Here is a 17610-nt window from a genome sequence, read left to right as displayed (position 1 = left end):
TAAATGAGGTATGGGGGCCATACTCTGAAAATGTTTGGTGGTCACTGGAGGTGACCCTCAGGATTTTGTGATGGGTGCAAAGGCAGCTCTGGGATCCAAAGTTATGCATTCTGGTCTAAGCCAGAAAATTTTCCTGGTTTAATTCACTGTCAGGGTTCAGCTTGGTACTTCCTTATGAATCTAGCCAGTTGTGGTTTATTTAATGAAACATGGTGAAGCAACCTGTGGTTTTTTGAGTTAGGTGAACCTGCTTATTATTTGCCATTGTTTAAACCCATTATCATAGATTGGACTTCAATTTTATGCATCCTGTCCTTCTCCACATCAGATGAAAGATTCAGTACTGTTGATTTATTTCATCCATAATTTATTGAGCAAGCAATAGTACCTACCAAAGAAATCACATTGTAGCTTACCAAGGTCGTACCGCCTACAACCCACCACTGCACTGCACCACCTCAGCTCTATGAACAGTCTATATTGCACAGTAAGAAAATAACTTAAAAATAGAATAAGATGCATAGGAAAGTCCGTCAAGGCCAGCAAGCGGTGTCTTCAGTGCATTCATAGATAATTGAAACTTGCTAATATTGGAATTGTTGCTAGAGAGCAGAGCCACACCACACCATCTGTAAGTGGAAAGAAGAAGGTAGGTAGATTAATCCACCATTCAATTATTTGATACACTGAGATGCCTCATCACTCAAAAAAGACTGTGTGGAGCTTTTCTCAGATAATCATCCAACAGCTGGATGTTTGAGGATGGATCAAATGAGTGATCCTTCTTTTCTTTTTCAAAGATTTTTTTTATGTTTTTATTCTCTTACATACCATTTTAAGTATACATTCACATAATTGTTATTCTTCTTTACGTTTATCATTTTTATACATTTATTATTTCATTTAATAAGTCATAAAGTACAGTTTGGGTTGCTTTATTTACCATCCCTTCCTCCTTTTGTAACTCCCCCTTGTTTTCCTTTCCTTTTCTCCCTCCCTGCCCTCTCTACTTCCTTCCTTCCTCCTCCCTTTCCTTTCCTTCTTCCCTTCCCTTTCTCCTACTCCTGCTCTTCCCCTTCCCCTTCCTAACCTCTCTCCTGCTCTTTCTCTCCCTTCCATCCTCCTCTCTCTACCTCTTCTTTCCCCGTCTTCCTTTCATTCTCTCCTCCTCTCTCCCTTTCTTTTTCTGTTATTATTGGCAAATATTTTAAAACTCAGTTTATGTTTCCTTGAGATGGAATTTCCGCCAACCCAAGTATAATTTAGTATCATTTCTTATTCCCTCTCCTAGTGTACCCTAGTTACGTTCCCCTCCCTTTATATCTCGCTCTTGAATATATACTTATATATTTAATATTTTCTTTTCTGTTTTCCCCATTTTCCCCTTCTCCCCCCCCCCTTTTCCATTTAATAATGTGTTCTCTGGGTACTTTATCTTCTCCCTACTTTCTTTTCTAGCTTGCTTTCTCTAGCTAATCACAAAATCTTCCCCATGTCTTGAAGTAGCAATAATAATAGCAATAACAGTAGACTTATATACCGCTTCATAGGGCTTTCAGCCCTATGAAGTTTACAGAGTCAGCATATTGCCCCCAACAACAATCCGGGTCCTCATTTTACCCACCTCGGAAGGATGGAAGGCTGAGTCAACCCTGAGCCGGTGAGATTTGAACGGCTGAACTGCTGATCTAGCAGTCAGCCTGCAGTGCTGCATTTAACCACCGCGCCACCTTGGCTCTGATTCCTCTTTATCCTTTATTTTCATTGTCAACCTATTCATCTCTGCACAATCTAAGTGATCCTTCTTCATGAGTTCTTCACTCAGCCAACTGTGAACATGGCTTTTAATTTTTCCCACCAGAAAAAAAACATCTTCTGGTTCATCAAGTGGAAGCCAGACAGAATGATTCACTGTCACATTATGCAGGATATCCTGATGTAAGATTCTGAAAACCTCCCACGATGACTCAGCTTTTTCATTTGAAACCCTCTGCCTATTTAAAACTGGAGTGAATTTTAGTCTGGGAGCATCTTAATGCACACGACAAAAGGTGAATTTTACCCTTCCCATCAATGACCAATATGTAAAGAAATAAATGGTGGAAAAATAAATAAAGTAAACAATGTATAATGTAATAATACGCCATAAAGGAAACAATGTCATGAAAGAAAGTTGCAGAAAATGTTCTGATTCAGTTGAAATTACCTATACAATTTGCTAAAGGAATGTTTCTCAACCTTAGTGGCTTTAAGATGGCTGGACTTCAACTCCCAGAATTCCTTAGGTAGCCATGATGGCTGTCTTCAGTTCTGGGAATTGAAGTCCATCCATCTTAAAGCCTCCAGAGTTGCCAACACTGGTCTAACTCAATGCCCTGTTCCCAACTCAACATTGGTCCATGTTATCCTGAGATGATGGGAATTGGGCACCCTATGTTTAGATTTGGGAAGTGCTAATCCCTTAAATCTGCATTAAAATGCAAACAGAACCATTTTTTCACTCCTATTTAAGAATCGATGGCAGAACTCAGAGAAAATGAAAGTATCTTTTCTTGCTTCCCCCACCTCTACTTACTCCATTTTGCCAATTGGATACTGGAGGTTCCGGAAAGAGGAGAGGAAGTGGTAGGTCTTGTGCCTGGAAGAAACAAGGGAGGAGAATGAGGGGGGAAAAAGAGAGAAAATAGTGTATCACAATCTTGCACCTTCTGGTCTTCTGAATCCATGGCTGCCCTCAGGGTATGATCAAGGAATTCAAGATGGCAGTCACAAAAGTATATGAAGCTATGCCTATTTTTTAATGTGCATCAGTTCACATACAAACCCATCAGAGATTAGACTGCGCAGTTGTGGACATCATCTTTTAAACTATAATCTGCAGATGTTCCTGGACGAATCCATTATATCTATTTAATAGCCATCAACTTAGTTATGATGGATCTCCCCAAGACCACACATACCCCATCCCCAGTCACATGGCTACACTTTGGGAGCATAATAACCAGCCTGCATTTATAACCATTTGCAGTATCCTACAATCACATGGGCATGTTTTATAACTTTTGGTTGATTCAGGAAGGTTGACTCATCCTTCCATCTTTCCGAGGCGGGTAAAATGAGGACCCAGATTGTTGAGGGCAATAGGCTGGCTCTGTCAACTGCTTAGAGAGGCCTGTAAAGCAATATTATCATTTTCACAAAACTGGTCCATCGCAAACAATCTGTTTGCTTAATGACTGGCACTAAAAAGGCCATAAAATCAGGCCAGTCACATGGGTGACCCCTTTACCGCCGCCATGACTTATAATGGACTGGCTCCATTACGATTCTGTGTTGAGGACTGCTTGTATATTTTGAGGGAAATTTTTAAACGGTAGATAACCTGTGACCTGTTGGGTGACTGTTTCAAATATATTGCGTTTATCTTAAAAAAAACCAAAACGGAATGACTATGGGCAATCAAAAAATCAATGAGAGCGACTTTTGACTTCCTACCATCTTCCCCATTGATTTGCCTAGTAGGAAGCTGGCAGGAAGTATTAGAAATAATGAACACAATACAGCAGATGACTAGGGCAGTGATGGTATGACAGCTTTGAAGTAGTCACAGCTTTGCCCAATTTCAGTCCCAGAGGACTTATCGTTTCTGGATTTTGGACATATTCTTTAAGTTAGTTCTATGAAAGGTGCCTTGATTCAAAAATTGTTTCCTTACAACACACTGTTTTGCCCAATTGACAATTACAAATAATCCAACAGATACAGGGATTTTAGTACTATATAAATAAAAAAAACATTTAACAGGAAAAGAATTAGCAATCAGACTGCCACTTCTCAACTATGTGCCATGATTTTTGGGTAATCAGGAGTTGTAAAAAAATGGGAGTTGGATCAATGGCGTTCCCCTCTCCCCCAGCAGACCCAACCTCAGCATCTGCACACTAAATAACACCTTTACAAACTTACTTAGTACAGAGATCTGCATTGACACTATACAGTTTTCAGAACTATTTATAAGCCTGTAAATCCCACTGGCTTTGTAGCTAACATTTTTTAGTTCAAATGTTTTTCCTTTTGTGGAAATGTCCTCTCTGAAATAAGGAAGAAGTGGTTGGCAAACACTGTGAAAAAAATGGCACGCAGTTTCCCAGATCAATGTAATGTTATTCCAAATGCAGACGTTTGCAATTATTCCAGAAGCAGAGAGGGGTATTTTCACCGATTCACCTTCCGCCACAGTTATGGGCTTGGGAGGACAGTCATGATCACCTGTTAAGAGAAGAAATTCATAATTTTTTAATCATTTCAGGCACACAAGTCTGTTTGGACCAAAATTATACCTCCTTTGGCCTGGAAACCACAATGCCTATATTAATTTGTTAAGTACCTGTACCTCAGTAAGTACTATTCAGGGGTGGGTTCCTGCCAGTTCTAACCTCTTCTATAGAAGAGGTTCCACAAATCTACAGTGCCGTTTAGAAGCGGTTCCAGCTCCCTGCTCCCCGCCCGTCCACACATCATCAAGATGAAAAGTGAGAGGAGGAATTCTAGGAGTTGAAGTCAACAAGTCTTAAAGCTGTCAAGTTTGAACACCCCTGGTTTTTTTTTCCCTGAAGGGTTAGGGGTGTAAGGGTCTTGTAACTTGACAGCTTTAAGACTTGCGTGTTTCAAATGCCAGAGTTCCTGAGCCAACATGACTGGAGGAGGAATTCTGGGAGTTGAAGTCCACAAGCCTTAAAGCTGTCAAGTTTGAACACTCATGGTTTTTTTTTCTAAAGGGTTAGGGGTACAAGGATCTTGTAACTTGACAGTTTTAAGACTTGCACACTTCAATGCCAGAGTTCCTGAGCCAACATGACTGGAGGAATTCTGGGAGTTGAAGTCCACAAGCCTTAAAGCTGTCAAGTTTGAACACCCATGGGTTTTTTTCCCTAAAGGGTTAGGGGTGCAAGGGTCTTGTAGCTTGACAGCTTTAAGACTTACGTGCTTCAAATGCCAGAGTTTTTGAGCCAACATTTTGGTTGCTAAGCAAGCGCGTTGTTAAGTGAGTTTCACCACATTTTACAACTTGGCCATGCCCACCCAGTCACATGACTGCCAACCCACTCCCACTTGGTCACATGTCTGGCAAGCCACTCCCACCCTGTCACATGGCCACTCCCACAAAGCAGGCCACACCTACAGAAGAGGTTCTAAAAAATTTTGAAACCCACCACTGGTACTATTAAACATTGTGACTAGCCTCATTAGGGTGTCTCCTATGCTATTATTTCTGTAATTTCCTTTGTCTGCATTGTCCCATTGACTTTAAGCTTGCCTATGTTCAGGAAATGACTAAAAATCTTGAATCAAAATTAAGGTGACCAGACATAACGCTTTTGGCGGGACACCCCCGCTTTTTGATGCATTTTCCCGCATCCCGCCCGCTTTTTTAAAAGGCACGCTTTTTTTGGCGCTGGCAGCTCCCGCCCATCAGCTGCTGGGCTGGCTCATCGTTCTGTTCTATGCTACCTACAAATTTAAGCCAGCCCAGCCTGCCGCTCACTGAGTTGATTGGCTGGACTCCAGCCAATCAGTGAGCTGGCCAACCAGCTCACTGATTGGCTGGACTCCTTAGCTGAGGACGCATGGGCGAGTCTCCATTTTATTTTGTCTTTCTTGTTGGGGTTGCAGCTGCGCTTACTGGTGGTGAGTAAAATAAATCATGTTTTGTAAAAAATTTTACTCGGGAGTAAATTTTACTTACTCCCGAGTAAAAATTTTACTCGGGAGTAAAAAGCGGCTGCCGGTCGTGCAGAGAACTTCCACGTGGTTCCATCCAGACTTGCCGCCCGTGCTGGCTGTGAACTCCGCAAAGCCAAAGGGGGAGAAGGCAGGGGGCTGTCTCCTCCTCCCAGCCCAGCAAACAGTCCTTTTTTCAGCTGTGCAGACAACTTCCACGTGGCTCTCGCAGCCCGGCAGAAGCATTTTTTCGGGGGAGGGCTCTGCCTTAAGCAAGAATTGCATTAAAGACCAGAGCAACAGGTATTTCCTTATTTGCCTGGAGAGACAAATAATTCCTAGGGATACTTGCCATGTTCTTTCATCACCATGACGATCTTATTTTTTTGAGCTAAATGTATTTTTCCAGTTTGAATTGGGCATAATCTTTTTTTATTGATCCACTGTCAGGAAGAGGGATTATAATTTAAAACAGATGATTTCAGTGGCATCTTTTTTATTAATTTAAATTTCTTTCCGTTCTCCATACCCATCTTCTTGTGTCAAATAATAGCTGTGGATTCATTGGTATTAAGGGTATATGTTTGAAGCAGTGCAGGAAATCTTGAAAACTTATGAATTTCTCTCCTCTCTGTGGCATTAGGCCTTAGTATCTGATTTGCTATATAACTTAGCAGTAGTTATTAGCACTCTTGGTGAATGATTCCCTTTTCTCAAATTATCTTGAACAATAGTTTGCAATGTTTTCATATCTTCTATCCAGCTTTTTAAATTTATTATTAAATAATTTGTATTCTATAATGGGATTACAGGGCCTCCCCAGAAGATATTTAAAGCTCTGGTAAGATAGCTTTGAGGGGGGTGGTCTTTAAATATTTGGACTTTAAGCTGATTTTGGAACATCTGTAAATTTGAAAGCACAAAAAATGCTATTGGCTTGTTTCCAGATGAGTCATTTACTGTAAGGAGTATAGGCTCAATGTATTTTAAAATAATATTTTATTTATTGTGCATATGATTTTTTAAAATAGTGGTATTCTGTGTTGATTCTTTTTTTTTAAATTGTCTTAGACTATTTAAAAAAAGATTCTATCCAAAATAAATTGAAACAAGCCATTTTTAAAATTTCTATGCACAATACTTTGAAATGGACTCAGGAGTCATGATTGACACTGAGTGAATTTGCACTTTTAATAATCAGGAAGATACAATGGCATTGAAAAAAGTGACTGATGACCATTTTTCACACTTAGCGACCATTTTCACACTTAGCGACCGTTGTGGCATCCTCATGGTCACGTGATCAAAATGTTGATGTTTGGCAACGGATTCGTATTTCTGATGATAGTTTGAAATGGTGACAGTATAAATTATTGCTGGTGTAATACTTAACAATGGTTTTTAAGGATTTCTTTTATTTATAGAATACCTTTTTTATTATTTTGGGGGGATTTTTACTTTTAAATTGTTTATAAAATGTATTTACTACAAGAAATGTTCCTTTTTGCAAATGTGATCTTTGCAAATCTTTGTGATGCAATATGTTCAGACCAGGTTTATGTGTCTCAAAGTGGCTGCTATTCTATGGGCAGGCCAGGTTGGTGCAAGGCAGCTTTGCCAGATTTGGTGTGTTTCACCCTCATTGAATTTTATATCGTATAAAGAATGGAAGGAGGAAGGAAGAGAAAAAAGGAGGAAGGGAGTGAGTGAGGAAAGAAGAGGATGGAAGGAGGGAGGAAGGAAGGAAGAGAGGGAAAGAGCAGAAGACAGATAAGGTGAAGGTAGATAAGCAAGAGGAATGAAGGAAGAAGTGAGGAGTCTCGAGGAGGGGGAAAACATTTAGTGACCAAAGTTACAATGGCATTGAAAAAAGTGACTGATGACCATTTTTCACACTTAGCGACCGTTGCGACCATTTTTCACACTTAGCGACCATTGCGACCATTTTTCACACTTAGCGACCGTTGCAGCATCCTCATGGTCACGTGATCAAAATTTTGTTTGGCAACAGATTCGTATTTATGCTGGTTTCAGTGTCCTGGGGTGACCTTTTGACAAAAAAATTTTTTTTTAATCAAGCCCCCCCCCCCCCCCCCCCCCGGTCAAGGGTGTCCCTCTTTTCCAATCTGAAAATCTGGTCACCTTAATCAAAATGCTATAAGCAGGACTTCAAAGTAAACAGAATAACACCTATACTACGATTCTTCCAATTCCAGGATTTAAAATAAAGGAACAATATCTTTTGCCCTGCCTGTTAATTTCTTGAACTAACTATTTAGTAAAATACAGGCCATTTTGTCAGGCCCAAAACCAAGAAAGACATATGGCAATTGTTCCAAGCCCAGTTCTTTTCACACCTGTAGACAGAATCTCTTGCCAGACTGAGGATTAGAGACTTAGAATAACTTTATTGTCACTTTGAATATACACTAATTGGCATTCATTAAAATGAAATCTTGTTGCATACAGCTTTCAAAAGGTCACCACCTCCAATATACACTACAGAAACATGACTAAATAAATAAATAAATAAATAAATAAATAAATAAATAAATAAATACAAAATTATGCATATACCCCAGGTATACGACCTCTCCTCCGCTCCCCCCACTTATGGCATGCGAGCCAAAAAAGGTTCACCATCACTGCCTTTAGCATCTCAGTGGCTCAGGGAAATGGCTGGAACCTTACAAAACAAATGAATAAATAAAAATAAATAAAATAAATATACACACACCTTCCTTCTAGGACTCCACTTAACCACTGCATTGCATTACACTTTTTTTTTCATAGAAATTTTTTTTTATTTTCCATCTTCATAGCATATAATCACATGTCAATATCATGTTGTATTATTAAGTAATTACATCAATTCATCTTACCATCAACTACCAAAGGGGGGAAAAAGCCAGTTATTGGCTCTTCTGCTCTCCATACACCATATTTATACCTTATCCGACACTTTCTTCCCCCTCTCTCCTCCCCCTTTCTACATCCTTTCTTCCCTCCATCTTTTTCTACTCTACATTGCATTACACTTTTTAAAGAGACGTAGCTAGATTCAAGTCATGGTATCTCAGCTAGAAAGAAAAAACCACTTTGGGGGGAAATAACAAGATCAAGATAACCTGTACATTAATGATGGAAATTAGAAACGAATACTTACTTAGTTCTTTGTCACAGGCAACAGAAACCGAAACAGCAATAGCAAAAATGCAGATGAAATAAAAAACCCATCCATTTCCTTTCCTGAGTAGCATTGCAGATAGTGCCAAATTCTTGGGAGTATCTGAAACAAGTTGATTCACAAAATCAGTTTTTCAAAACACAAATGATAACTATTATTTAAGACATCAGGGTGGATATGATGTTGTTCTTAATCCAAGCTGTCTGATCCTTGCCTTAAAACTAGTTAATCTACAGCAGAGTAGGGAGAGACAGATGTGCAGAATAAATAAATATTAAATCCAGCTGTTGCAATGAAACAGAACTCATGATGCTTAAAGCATACAGTCCCTTTAAGCTGGAGATGGGTTATTTGTTAAATATTTTTTAAAAAACCAGAAATTAAGGAATTTAGCCAATCTACTCAGAGCTAAATCTCAGAGCTAGATAATACTAAAACTCTCCTGTCTGTTTGTAACTTCAATTATCTGTAACAGTACCTTGTAACATACAGCAACAGATTTTGAATCAAGGTACTTCAAATGGGCTAGCTTAAAGAATGTGTCCAATATTTGTTTTGAAATTTGACAAAGTCATGGCTGCTCCCAGGGTGTTACACAATCACCCTGACGTGGCCAGGGTATAAACAATGACCATCATTTCCAATAAATCCTGCCGGTTTCCCATAAGGAAAGTCAAAGGGATCTGACAGAAAACCAAAAATTGTTCTCAAGTTTAAATAATATTGGTAAAAGAAGACCCCCCTGGATCATAGGTTGTTTAATTTACCAATAAATTCAATTGCTTTCTGCCCATCCTGATCTATTTAGATTAGGTTTAGTTTATTTAGATTTTATTTCCCCCAAACGCGCCTTTATTATTTTTATAAATAACTTGAGGCAGTGAACTCACCTAATACTCTTTACCTCTCCTGTTTTCCCCACAACAACAACCCTTTGAGTTAGGTTGGGCTGAGACAGAGGGACTGGGCCAAATTCACCCAGCCGGCTTAAATGCCTAAAGTGAGATTAGTTTTCACAGCCTCCCGACTTCTAGTTTGGTGCCTTCACTACTAAATTAAATTGGTTTCTCTGAGAAATAGAGCCCTTTGGGCTGCCTATTTAATGTGATTTCCATTTAATAAAAATGTAATTAAAGAAATCTTTCATAATCACAGAGAAAAGAACAATCACAATCTTCTCTATTATTTTCATTTTAATGAATGAAACTTTTAGAATAGAATAGAATAGAATAGAATAGAATAGAATAGAATAGAATAGAATAGAATAGAATAGAATAGAATAGAATTCTTCATTGGCCAAGTGTGATTGGACACCCAAGGAATTTGTCTTTGGGGCATATGTTCTCAGTTTACATAAAAAGACAAGATACATTCATCAAGAATCATAAGGTACAACATTTGCTGTAATTTGAAAACTTTTGTGGACACAAGGAAAATAAAATTCTAGGGATGAATTTAGATCTTTCCCATTGATATCAATGAAAGAAAGCCCCTGGTCTCTTCTCTAAATGCAACTATTAGGGAATTGATACTGATTCTAAACTAAAGCTCCCTTTTTACAATCCTGTAATCCCTTAATTTGGGGTAGCAGAGGTGCTCACAGCATTTTTGTATGGGACCTAGGAGAGAAATATCTGCTGCTACCTAGAATTGAACTCTCAACCTTCCGAATGGGAGACAAGATTCTTCACCACTAAACCATCACACCACTCAGAAGTGATTCTAAAATATATGTCAGAAAAAGGTCTTGGGAGCGTGTATAAAATGCTAGATTTCTTCAAAAAGCAAGGTTCATATTTATTTGTGAGCTGTTTCAAGATTTGTGGAATTCAAGTTTTGTTGAATGAAATAAAATTGGGCGAGTTATAACCGATAGTTTTCTAACCATGCTGACTGGTTTCACAGATTTTGCTAACCAAAGTCTTACAAAACATACGTTGCTGAGTACAGAACAATTTTCATATTGATAGAGATCTAAGAAATATTTAGAAAGTTAAGAAATAGCCAAGTCTGGAGTGTTAGAAATCACTGAGCAGGAAAAAACAACAATGATTACAAAACTGAAATAAGAATCCAACAATTAGTTTTTTTCTAGAAAGCAGAAATGTTTTGGTTTCATTAGTGATATTAAATGCGGCATTCACTCAAAACCTACAGGGAAGAACTGGAAGAATGGAAGAATCCATGGCTTGTCTTCCTACCTACATTTTTTACTCCTCATCTAGAAATTTTGTAGAAAATCCTCTCGCTTGAACAGTGGTTCAAGAAGTAGGATTGAGAAGGCAAAATGCCCTCTCAGCAAACTGGTAGAAACACCCCCACACACACTACTCTTGAAGCTTTGTTCAGTACGATACGCTAAGCAAACCTTTCAGTTTCCTCTTCTCCTGAATCAGAAAACCAACATATTATAAAGACTTATTCCATTCCTCACCTCTTTGAAATGGTTCTCTGTGATTTCCTGCACCAACTTCCAACTGAGCGCAGATGTTTCTACAGTCTGAAATAAGTTCAAACTGTCCTTGGAATGGTGAGAATGTTTCTTTATTGTCAGCACAAAAATAGCACATGACATCACCGGAAAAAAAAAAACCTGTGTTCTTCAAGAAATAAAGGGAACCTACAAACTGTTTCAGGACGTGGCACGACAAAACCACGCTCGACTAAACCGTGCCCGATTAAACCGCATCGCTGACGTCATAATCAGGGCGACAACAGCGAGTGCGGAGAAAGAAGGGCGCTTTAAATAGCGCTTTGAAAGCAAGCCGATTCAATTTAAGGTAAGGGTTAGGTTTAGGGTTAGGTTTAGGGTTAGCGTTAGGGTTAGGGTTAGGGTTAGGTTAAGGGTTAGGGTTAGGTTTAGGGTTAGGTTAAGGGTTAGGGTTAGGTTTAGGGTTAGGTTAAGGATTAGGATTAGGTTTAGGGTTAGGTTAAGGGTTAGGTTTAGGGCTAGGTTTAGGGTTAGGTTAAGGGTTAGGTTTAGGGTTAGGTTTAGGGTTAGGTTTAGGGGGGTTAGGTTTAGGGGTTAATTTTAGGTTTAGCGTTTACAGCGTTCTTCTGTCTCCGCGCTGTTGTCGCGCTGTTGATGACGTCAGCTACGCGGTTTCGTCGAGCACGGTTTAGTCGAATGCGGTTTTGTGGTGGAACCGTTTCAGGAGATGGTGTGAGATAGTTTTCAATGTTCGATTCCTCTCTTCACATCTTTCCCACAACTGTGTTGCATCCTGTGCTTTGTTTGTCATGGGAAGTCCCCATAACCAGTCATGCCCCACAGTTATATTTATTGAGGCTTGGAAACTAAAAGGGGGCCAGATGTGATATTTGGATGAAGACCATTGGGGCATCCAGACAGCCTAAAATAATGATAAACAAGGCAGAGTTCAGCTAATTGTTCTAAGAAAAACGTAATAAAAGCACTTTTATGCCCCTTCATTTTTTTTCTGCTTCTGAAATATTACCTTTAAAACTTTTTTTTATTGTTCACAGGAAATCTAGGAGTTGAAGTCTAAAAGTTTTAAAGTTGCCAAGATTGGAGACCCCTGGTCTAGACCAGAGGTGGTATTCACCAGGTTCTGACCAGCTCTGGAGAACCAGTAGTAGAAATTTTGAGTACCATACTTTTTGAAGTACAGGATGCACCGGAGTATAAGACGCACCAAGATTTTGAAGAGGCAATTTTTTAAAAAAGTTTTTGCATTCTGCAAACCTCCCAAAAACGGCCCATTTTTTGTCAAAAAAAAGGGGGGGCATGGATAGCGTTTAGGAGGCTTGTAGAGTGCTCCTAGGGGAGCAAAAACAAGCAAAAAGGCCAGTTTTCTCTCATTTTTGCCCTCCCCAGCCCCCAGGAGCACTCTGGAAGCCTCCTAAAGGCTATGCACAGCCATTTTTGCAAGGGGGGTGGGATTTTGGAGGTAAAAAATGCTGTATTCAGTGTATAAAATGCACCCAGATTTTCACCCTCTTTTTTGAGGGAAAAAGGTGCGTCTTATACTCCGAAAAATACGGTTAAATACCACCTCTGACTGGTTCTGCCCCCATCTATTCTCTGCCTCCCGAGTCCCAGTTGATTGGGAGGGAATGGAAATTTTGCATTATCCTTCCTCTGGAGTGGGGAGGGAATGGAGATTTTACAGTATCCTTCCCCTGCCATGCCCACCAAGCCATGTCCACAGAACCAGTATTATCTTCCATTTGCAATGATTTGATTATCTTCATCGACAGAGATATGGTTCAAGATCAGAGCTGAGAATTTGGACAAAGTCTCTTGATAACCATCTTCTCTAGTGCCATGAAGCTTTTGAAAGACTTCAAAACTTTTTTTATCGTAGATCTACAGAAGATTCAAATCAGATGTCTGTTGTATGCAGCAACAAAAGCAGCAGATTTTTCGTTCAAAATGTCAAATTATGTTCACACAACCGCAGTCATTGGAAATGAGCAATGAAGCGGGAAAACCACTTTGTGGTTTTATGTTCTAAATAGTTCTTCATGTTCTAAGTAGTTTCTTAACCACTTAATTTCTAAGAAAGTGGTTTGTTTCAATGTGAAACTGAGATCAATCCAGTTGAAGGTTGAATCTGACAGCAGCTCTTTTATAGGGAGCTGTCGGACCCTTTGACCAATAGGATTAAACTCTGTTCCCGCCGGAACAGAGGACCTTGTTGGAAACGACTGTAGTTAGAACAAATATCTAACACCCCTCCCCTCTTGGATGGAATAATCCTACTTGTTACGTAGTCATGCAGGTAGGCAGACCTGCACAGTTCAGTAGGAGGGTGTTTGTTGGACAGGTCAGATGGACCTGTTTGCTCCGCAGCTCCGCTTGGAATCTCCTTGAACCTCTCACAGGCCGTGGCTGGAGCTTCTAGAGCCAGTTCGCTCGGAGCTCACTGCGGGCCTGCAACAAAACCAGATATGTTTCCTGATACCTGTCAGCACTCCTCCATTGAATAATTAGGAAAGAAAACCACGAGACTCCATTGATAGAAATCAAGTGTACTTTTACTAATTATAAATGATTAGAAGCGTAGCAAAGCGAAACACTGATTATTTAGATGCGAAAGCAAATGATATATAGAATAACCCATTCCCCTCCCCTTGGCATCCCAGTTACAGTCCAATCATAATTCTCCCAAGTGTCAGGTGTGAGATAACTTCGAAAGGCATCACCCAGATGGAATGTCGGTGCCGTTGGCCTTGGTGGGAAACCTCCTCCGCATGCGCAGCAAGACAGGCAGCAAACTCCAGGACCTTCCTCCAGCACAATTAGTATTCCCCTCCCAAATACCATGCCCCCCTCCCCGTTTCAATGGCAGCCGAAGCAACAGCAAAGCAGAGGCTGACATCCGGCCCTCCTCCAGAAAAAGGTGGTCAGGCCTGGAAAACGACAAAACACAAACAAACAGACAAACAACAAAAAACAGAAAAAGAAAAATAGGGGGGGGAGAAAGTCAGGAAGTCTGCTAGGGCTTGTCCAGATAAGCAGAATAGAACTGGCGGAGCAGTTGGGGGCTCAGAGATGGGACTTGTCCACCCACTCGGCATGAGACTGAGGAAAATGCTTCCAAGCCACCAGGTACTGAAGGCGGTTCCGCCGTCTACGAGAGTCCAAGATTTCCCGAACCTCAAAATGCTGCTCACCATCAATCAATAGGGGGGCAGGTGGCGGATCCACTGGCGGACGCAAAGATGAAAAATGAACAGGTTTAATGAGATTAATGTGGAAAACAGGATATACACGGTTGAGGTGCTTGGGTAGCTGTAAGCGAACCGAAACAGGATTAATGACCTTGATTATGGGAAACGGGCCAACATACTTGGGCCCCAACTTTTTTGATTTCTGCGTAGTTTGAAGGAACTTTGTGGATAGATAAACTTGGTCACCCACTTTGTACTGATAAGGTTGAGAACGTTTCTTATCAGCCTGTTTCTTATGCGCACGGTGCGCAGCATCCAAAGTGCGAAGTGCCAAAGGCCAAATGTGCCGCAACCCCTCACTCCAATCGGAGATAGATGAAAACTGTGGTTGCTCTAGAGGAACTTTGGGAATAGGAACAAAGTCCTGGCAAAATACAACACGAAAAGGGGTGAATCCAGTGCTGCTATGTACAGAATTATTATAAGCCACTTCCGCGTGCGGCAACAAGTCCACCCAATCATCTTGCTGGTAATTGATGAAACAACGTAAATATTGTTCTAGAACAGAATTAGTCCTCTCGCAAGCCCCATTAGTCTGAGGGTGGTGGGCGGAGCTTAGACCCTGGGCGGAGCCAATGCGTTTAAGAAATTCTTTCCAGAAGACGGAGGTGAATTGGACGCCCCTATCAGAAATTATGCGGTCAGGCACGCCATGCAAGCGGTAAACGTGAGAAATGAAAAGTTTAGCGAGCGCCTTCGCAGAAGGGATCTTAGGGCGAGGTATGAAATGAACTTGCTTGGAAAACAAGTCTGTAACCACCCATATGACCGTGTGCCCCTGGCTTTCAGGAAGTTCGACAATGAAATCCATAGAAATCTCCTTCCAGGGGGCGACAGGGCAAGCCACAGTCTGGAGTAAACCTTGCGGTTTCCCCGGCAGGCGCTTAGCGGCTGCACAAACAGGACAGCTGGCAACATAAAGTTCAATGTCCTTCTTCAAAGTGGGCCACCAAAACTGCCTCTTCACCAAATGCAGCGTCTTCACAAATCCAAATTATTACTCCACAGCAATAAGTATGATGATGATGATGATGATGTATACATATAGACTGGGTGCAACCAGGCTTAATAGCAGTGACTGTGAGAGGGATCTTGCAGTCTTAGTGGACAACCAGCTAAATATGATCCAGCAGAGTGCAGCGGCAGCCAAAAAAGCCAATGCAATCCTAAATTGCATTAACAAGGGATACAATCAAGATCACATGAGGTACTAATACCATTCTATAAAGCCTTAGTAAGACCACACCTAAAATAGTGCGTCCAGTTTTGGTCACCACACTATAAAAAAGATGTTGAGACTCCAGAAAGAGTGCAGAGAAGAGCAACCAAGATGATTAGGGGATTGAAGGCTAAAACATAGGCAGAACGGTTACAGGAACTGGGCGTGGCTAGTCTAGTGAAGAGAAGGACCAGGGACGACATGATAGCAGTCTTCCAATATTTAAATGGCTGTCACAAAGAGGAGGGGGGGGGTCAATCTATTTACCAAAGCACCTGAAGGCCAGGCAAAAAATAATGAATGGAAACTGAACAAGGAGAGATTCTGTATATAGAAATAAGGAGGAATTTTCGGACAGTGAGAGGAATCAATCAATGGAGCAGCTTTGCTTTCAGCAGTTGTGGGAGCTTCATCACTGGAGGCTTTCAAGAAGAGACTAGACAGTCACTTGACAGAAATAGTCTAGGATGTTCTTGAGGGGGTTGGACTAGTTGACCTACAAGGTCCCTTCCAACTCTGTTAATCTGCAATCTGTAATGATGATAGACATCTTCCAATCTTGCACTGCTTCTCTGAGTTCTTCTATGCTCCGGCTGGTGTCAGCTTTGATGGTGTTGAGCTACCATGTTCTTTGATGGCCTGGTTTCCATTTACCACTAACTCTTCCAAATGTAATTGCTTAATTGCTCTAATTACCCTATTATATATAATTACATCGTCATGTAGTTTGGGCTAAAAGAGAGAAAGGAAGCTTCAGACATGTTGAGGATGGCAGTAGGTTAATTAACAACTGGCCAATATTATCTTCATTTGTGTCTAATTTTTTTCTGGACTAGTTTATACTCCTGCAATAACTTTGCTACACAAGTCCCCTCTTGTTCATTCTGAATTCTTTCCATCTTCCCTCTCCAGTCCCTGCAAGCATCACTTTGGACTGCAATTCAGCTCACCCCAGCTTGGTCCTTGTGGAAGAAGCCACTGGAGTCAAGTTCAGTCCTGGTCGACGGTTTTGGCGGCGAAAGCTGGAGCGCTTCACCTCCACCCCATGTGTGGTGGGACGGAAGGGCATTACCACTGGGCGCTTCTACTGGGAGATCCAAGTTGGGGACAGCCCCGGTTGGATAGTGGGGACGGCCAAAAAGTCTGTGAAGCGCAAGAAGCAGCTAAACTTTCTGCCCAAGGAAGGGGTGTGGGCTATTGAGCTGAAGGCGGGAGAGTACCAAGCTCTGAGTGAGCCCCGTACGGCCCTCTCGGTCTGTGGGAGGATGGAAAAAGTTGGGGTCTACATGGACTTTGAAGGAGGGCAGCTCTCTTTTTACAACAGCAGCAGCATGTCCCACCTCTTCACCTTCCAAGTGTGCTTCCACGAAGAGTTGCTCCCCTTTCTCAGCACTCAAAGCGGCTACCCCCTCTCGGTGTGGGACCTGGAGCTTTGAGAGCTTAGCTCAGAGTGTAGCATTGCAAAGAACAGCCTGGTGAAAGTTGAAAACATTGAGGTGTCTTAGGGCGGCTGTTTTAAGAGAAAGCCCATTCTATTCCCTCTTTGCAAGGAATCGTTTGGAGATTGTAAATTGGTCTGACCCAGTGGTGGGTTTCAATTAAATTTACAACCAGTTTGCTTGGGCGTGCGCTCTTGTGCAATGCTTCTGTGCATACACAGAAGTGTCCAGGCGGATGGGCAGAGCTTCCCGCCACCGCTTCTACCAGTTCGCCTGATCCGGGGTGAACCAGCAGAAACCCACCTCTGGTCGGACCTGATTATTGTGGAGCAGGAAAGTTGTTCTAG

General features: G+C 41.2%; 2 protein-coding genes across 2 annotated transcripts; one reads left to right on the top strand and one right to left on the bottom strand.

Moving 5' to 3' along the window:
• Window positions 1–350: 350 nt before the first annotated feature.
• Window positions 351–11396, bottom strand: LOC148047845 (uncharacterized). The gene is made up of 5 exons (XM_087707783.1): window positions 11343–11396; window positions 8888–9010; window positions 3967–4269; window positions 2576–2638; window positions 351–629 (listed from the first exon to the last, which is right to left on the bottom strand). The coding sequence occupies exons 2-5, from the start codon at window positions 8979–8981 to the stop codon at window positions 565–567; spliced, it is 525 nt and encodes a 174-aa protein (XP_087563909.1). The 5' UTR covers window positions 8982–9010; window positions 11343–11396; the 3' UTR covers window positions 351–564.
• A 3883-nt stretch (window positions 11397–15279) lies between these two features.
• LOC148047844 (E3 ubiquitin-protein ligase TRIM69-like) lies at window positions 15280–17260 on the top strand. The gene is made up of 2 exons (XM_087708167.1): window positions 15280–15325; window positions 16737–17260. Exons 1-2 carry the CDS (start codon window positions 15280–15282, stop codon window positions 17258–17260), a joined length of 570 nt encoding a protein of 189 aa, XP_087564293.1.
• The last annotated feature ends 350 nt before the right edge of the window (window positions 17261–17610 follow it).

Source organism: Thamnophis sirtalis, unplaced genomic scaffold (genome assembly GCF_051295495.1).
Source record: "Thamnophis sirtalis isolate CommonGarterSnake01/CBP01778 unplaced genomic scaffold, rThaSir2_p1.2 scaffold_3, whole genome shotgun sequence".
NCBI classification, from domain to species: Eukaryota; Metazoa; Chordata; class Lepidosauria; order Squamata; family Natricidae; genus Thamnophis; species Thamnophis sirtalis.
The sequence above is the reverse complement of the archived record's forward strand: the minus strand, read 5'-3'. Positions and strand labels throughout refer to the sequence as shown.

Excerpts from the sequence above, each read along its gene's own strand:
- LOC148047845 (XM_087707783.1), bottom strand. The coding sequence starts at position 8,981 with ATGCTACTCAGGAAAGGAAATGGATGGGTTTTTTATTTCATCTGCATT. Across the intron at positions 2,639-3,966 it reads AATGCAGATCTCTGTACTAA|GCACAAGACCTACCACTTCC; the intron begins GTAAGTTTGTAA and ends TGTTTCTTCCAG. Across the intron at positions 630-2,575 it reads TATCCAATTGGCAAAATGGA|ATGGTGTGGTGTGGCTCTGC; the intron begins GTAAGTAGAGGT and ends TTCCACTTACAG.
- LOC148047844 (XM_087708167.1), top strand. The coding sequence starts at position 15,280 with ATGAAAAGTTTAGCGAGCGCCTTCGCAGAAGGGATCTTAGGGCGAG. Across the intron at positions 15,326-16,736 it reads AGAAGGGATCTTAGGGCGAG|TCCCTGCAAGCATCACTTTG; the intron begins GTATGAAATGAA and ends TTCCCTCTCCAG.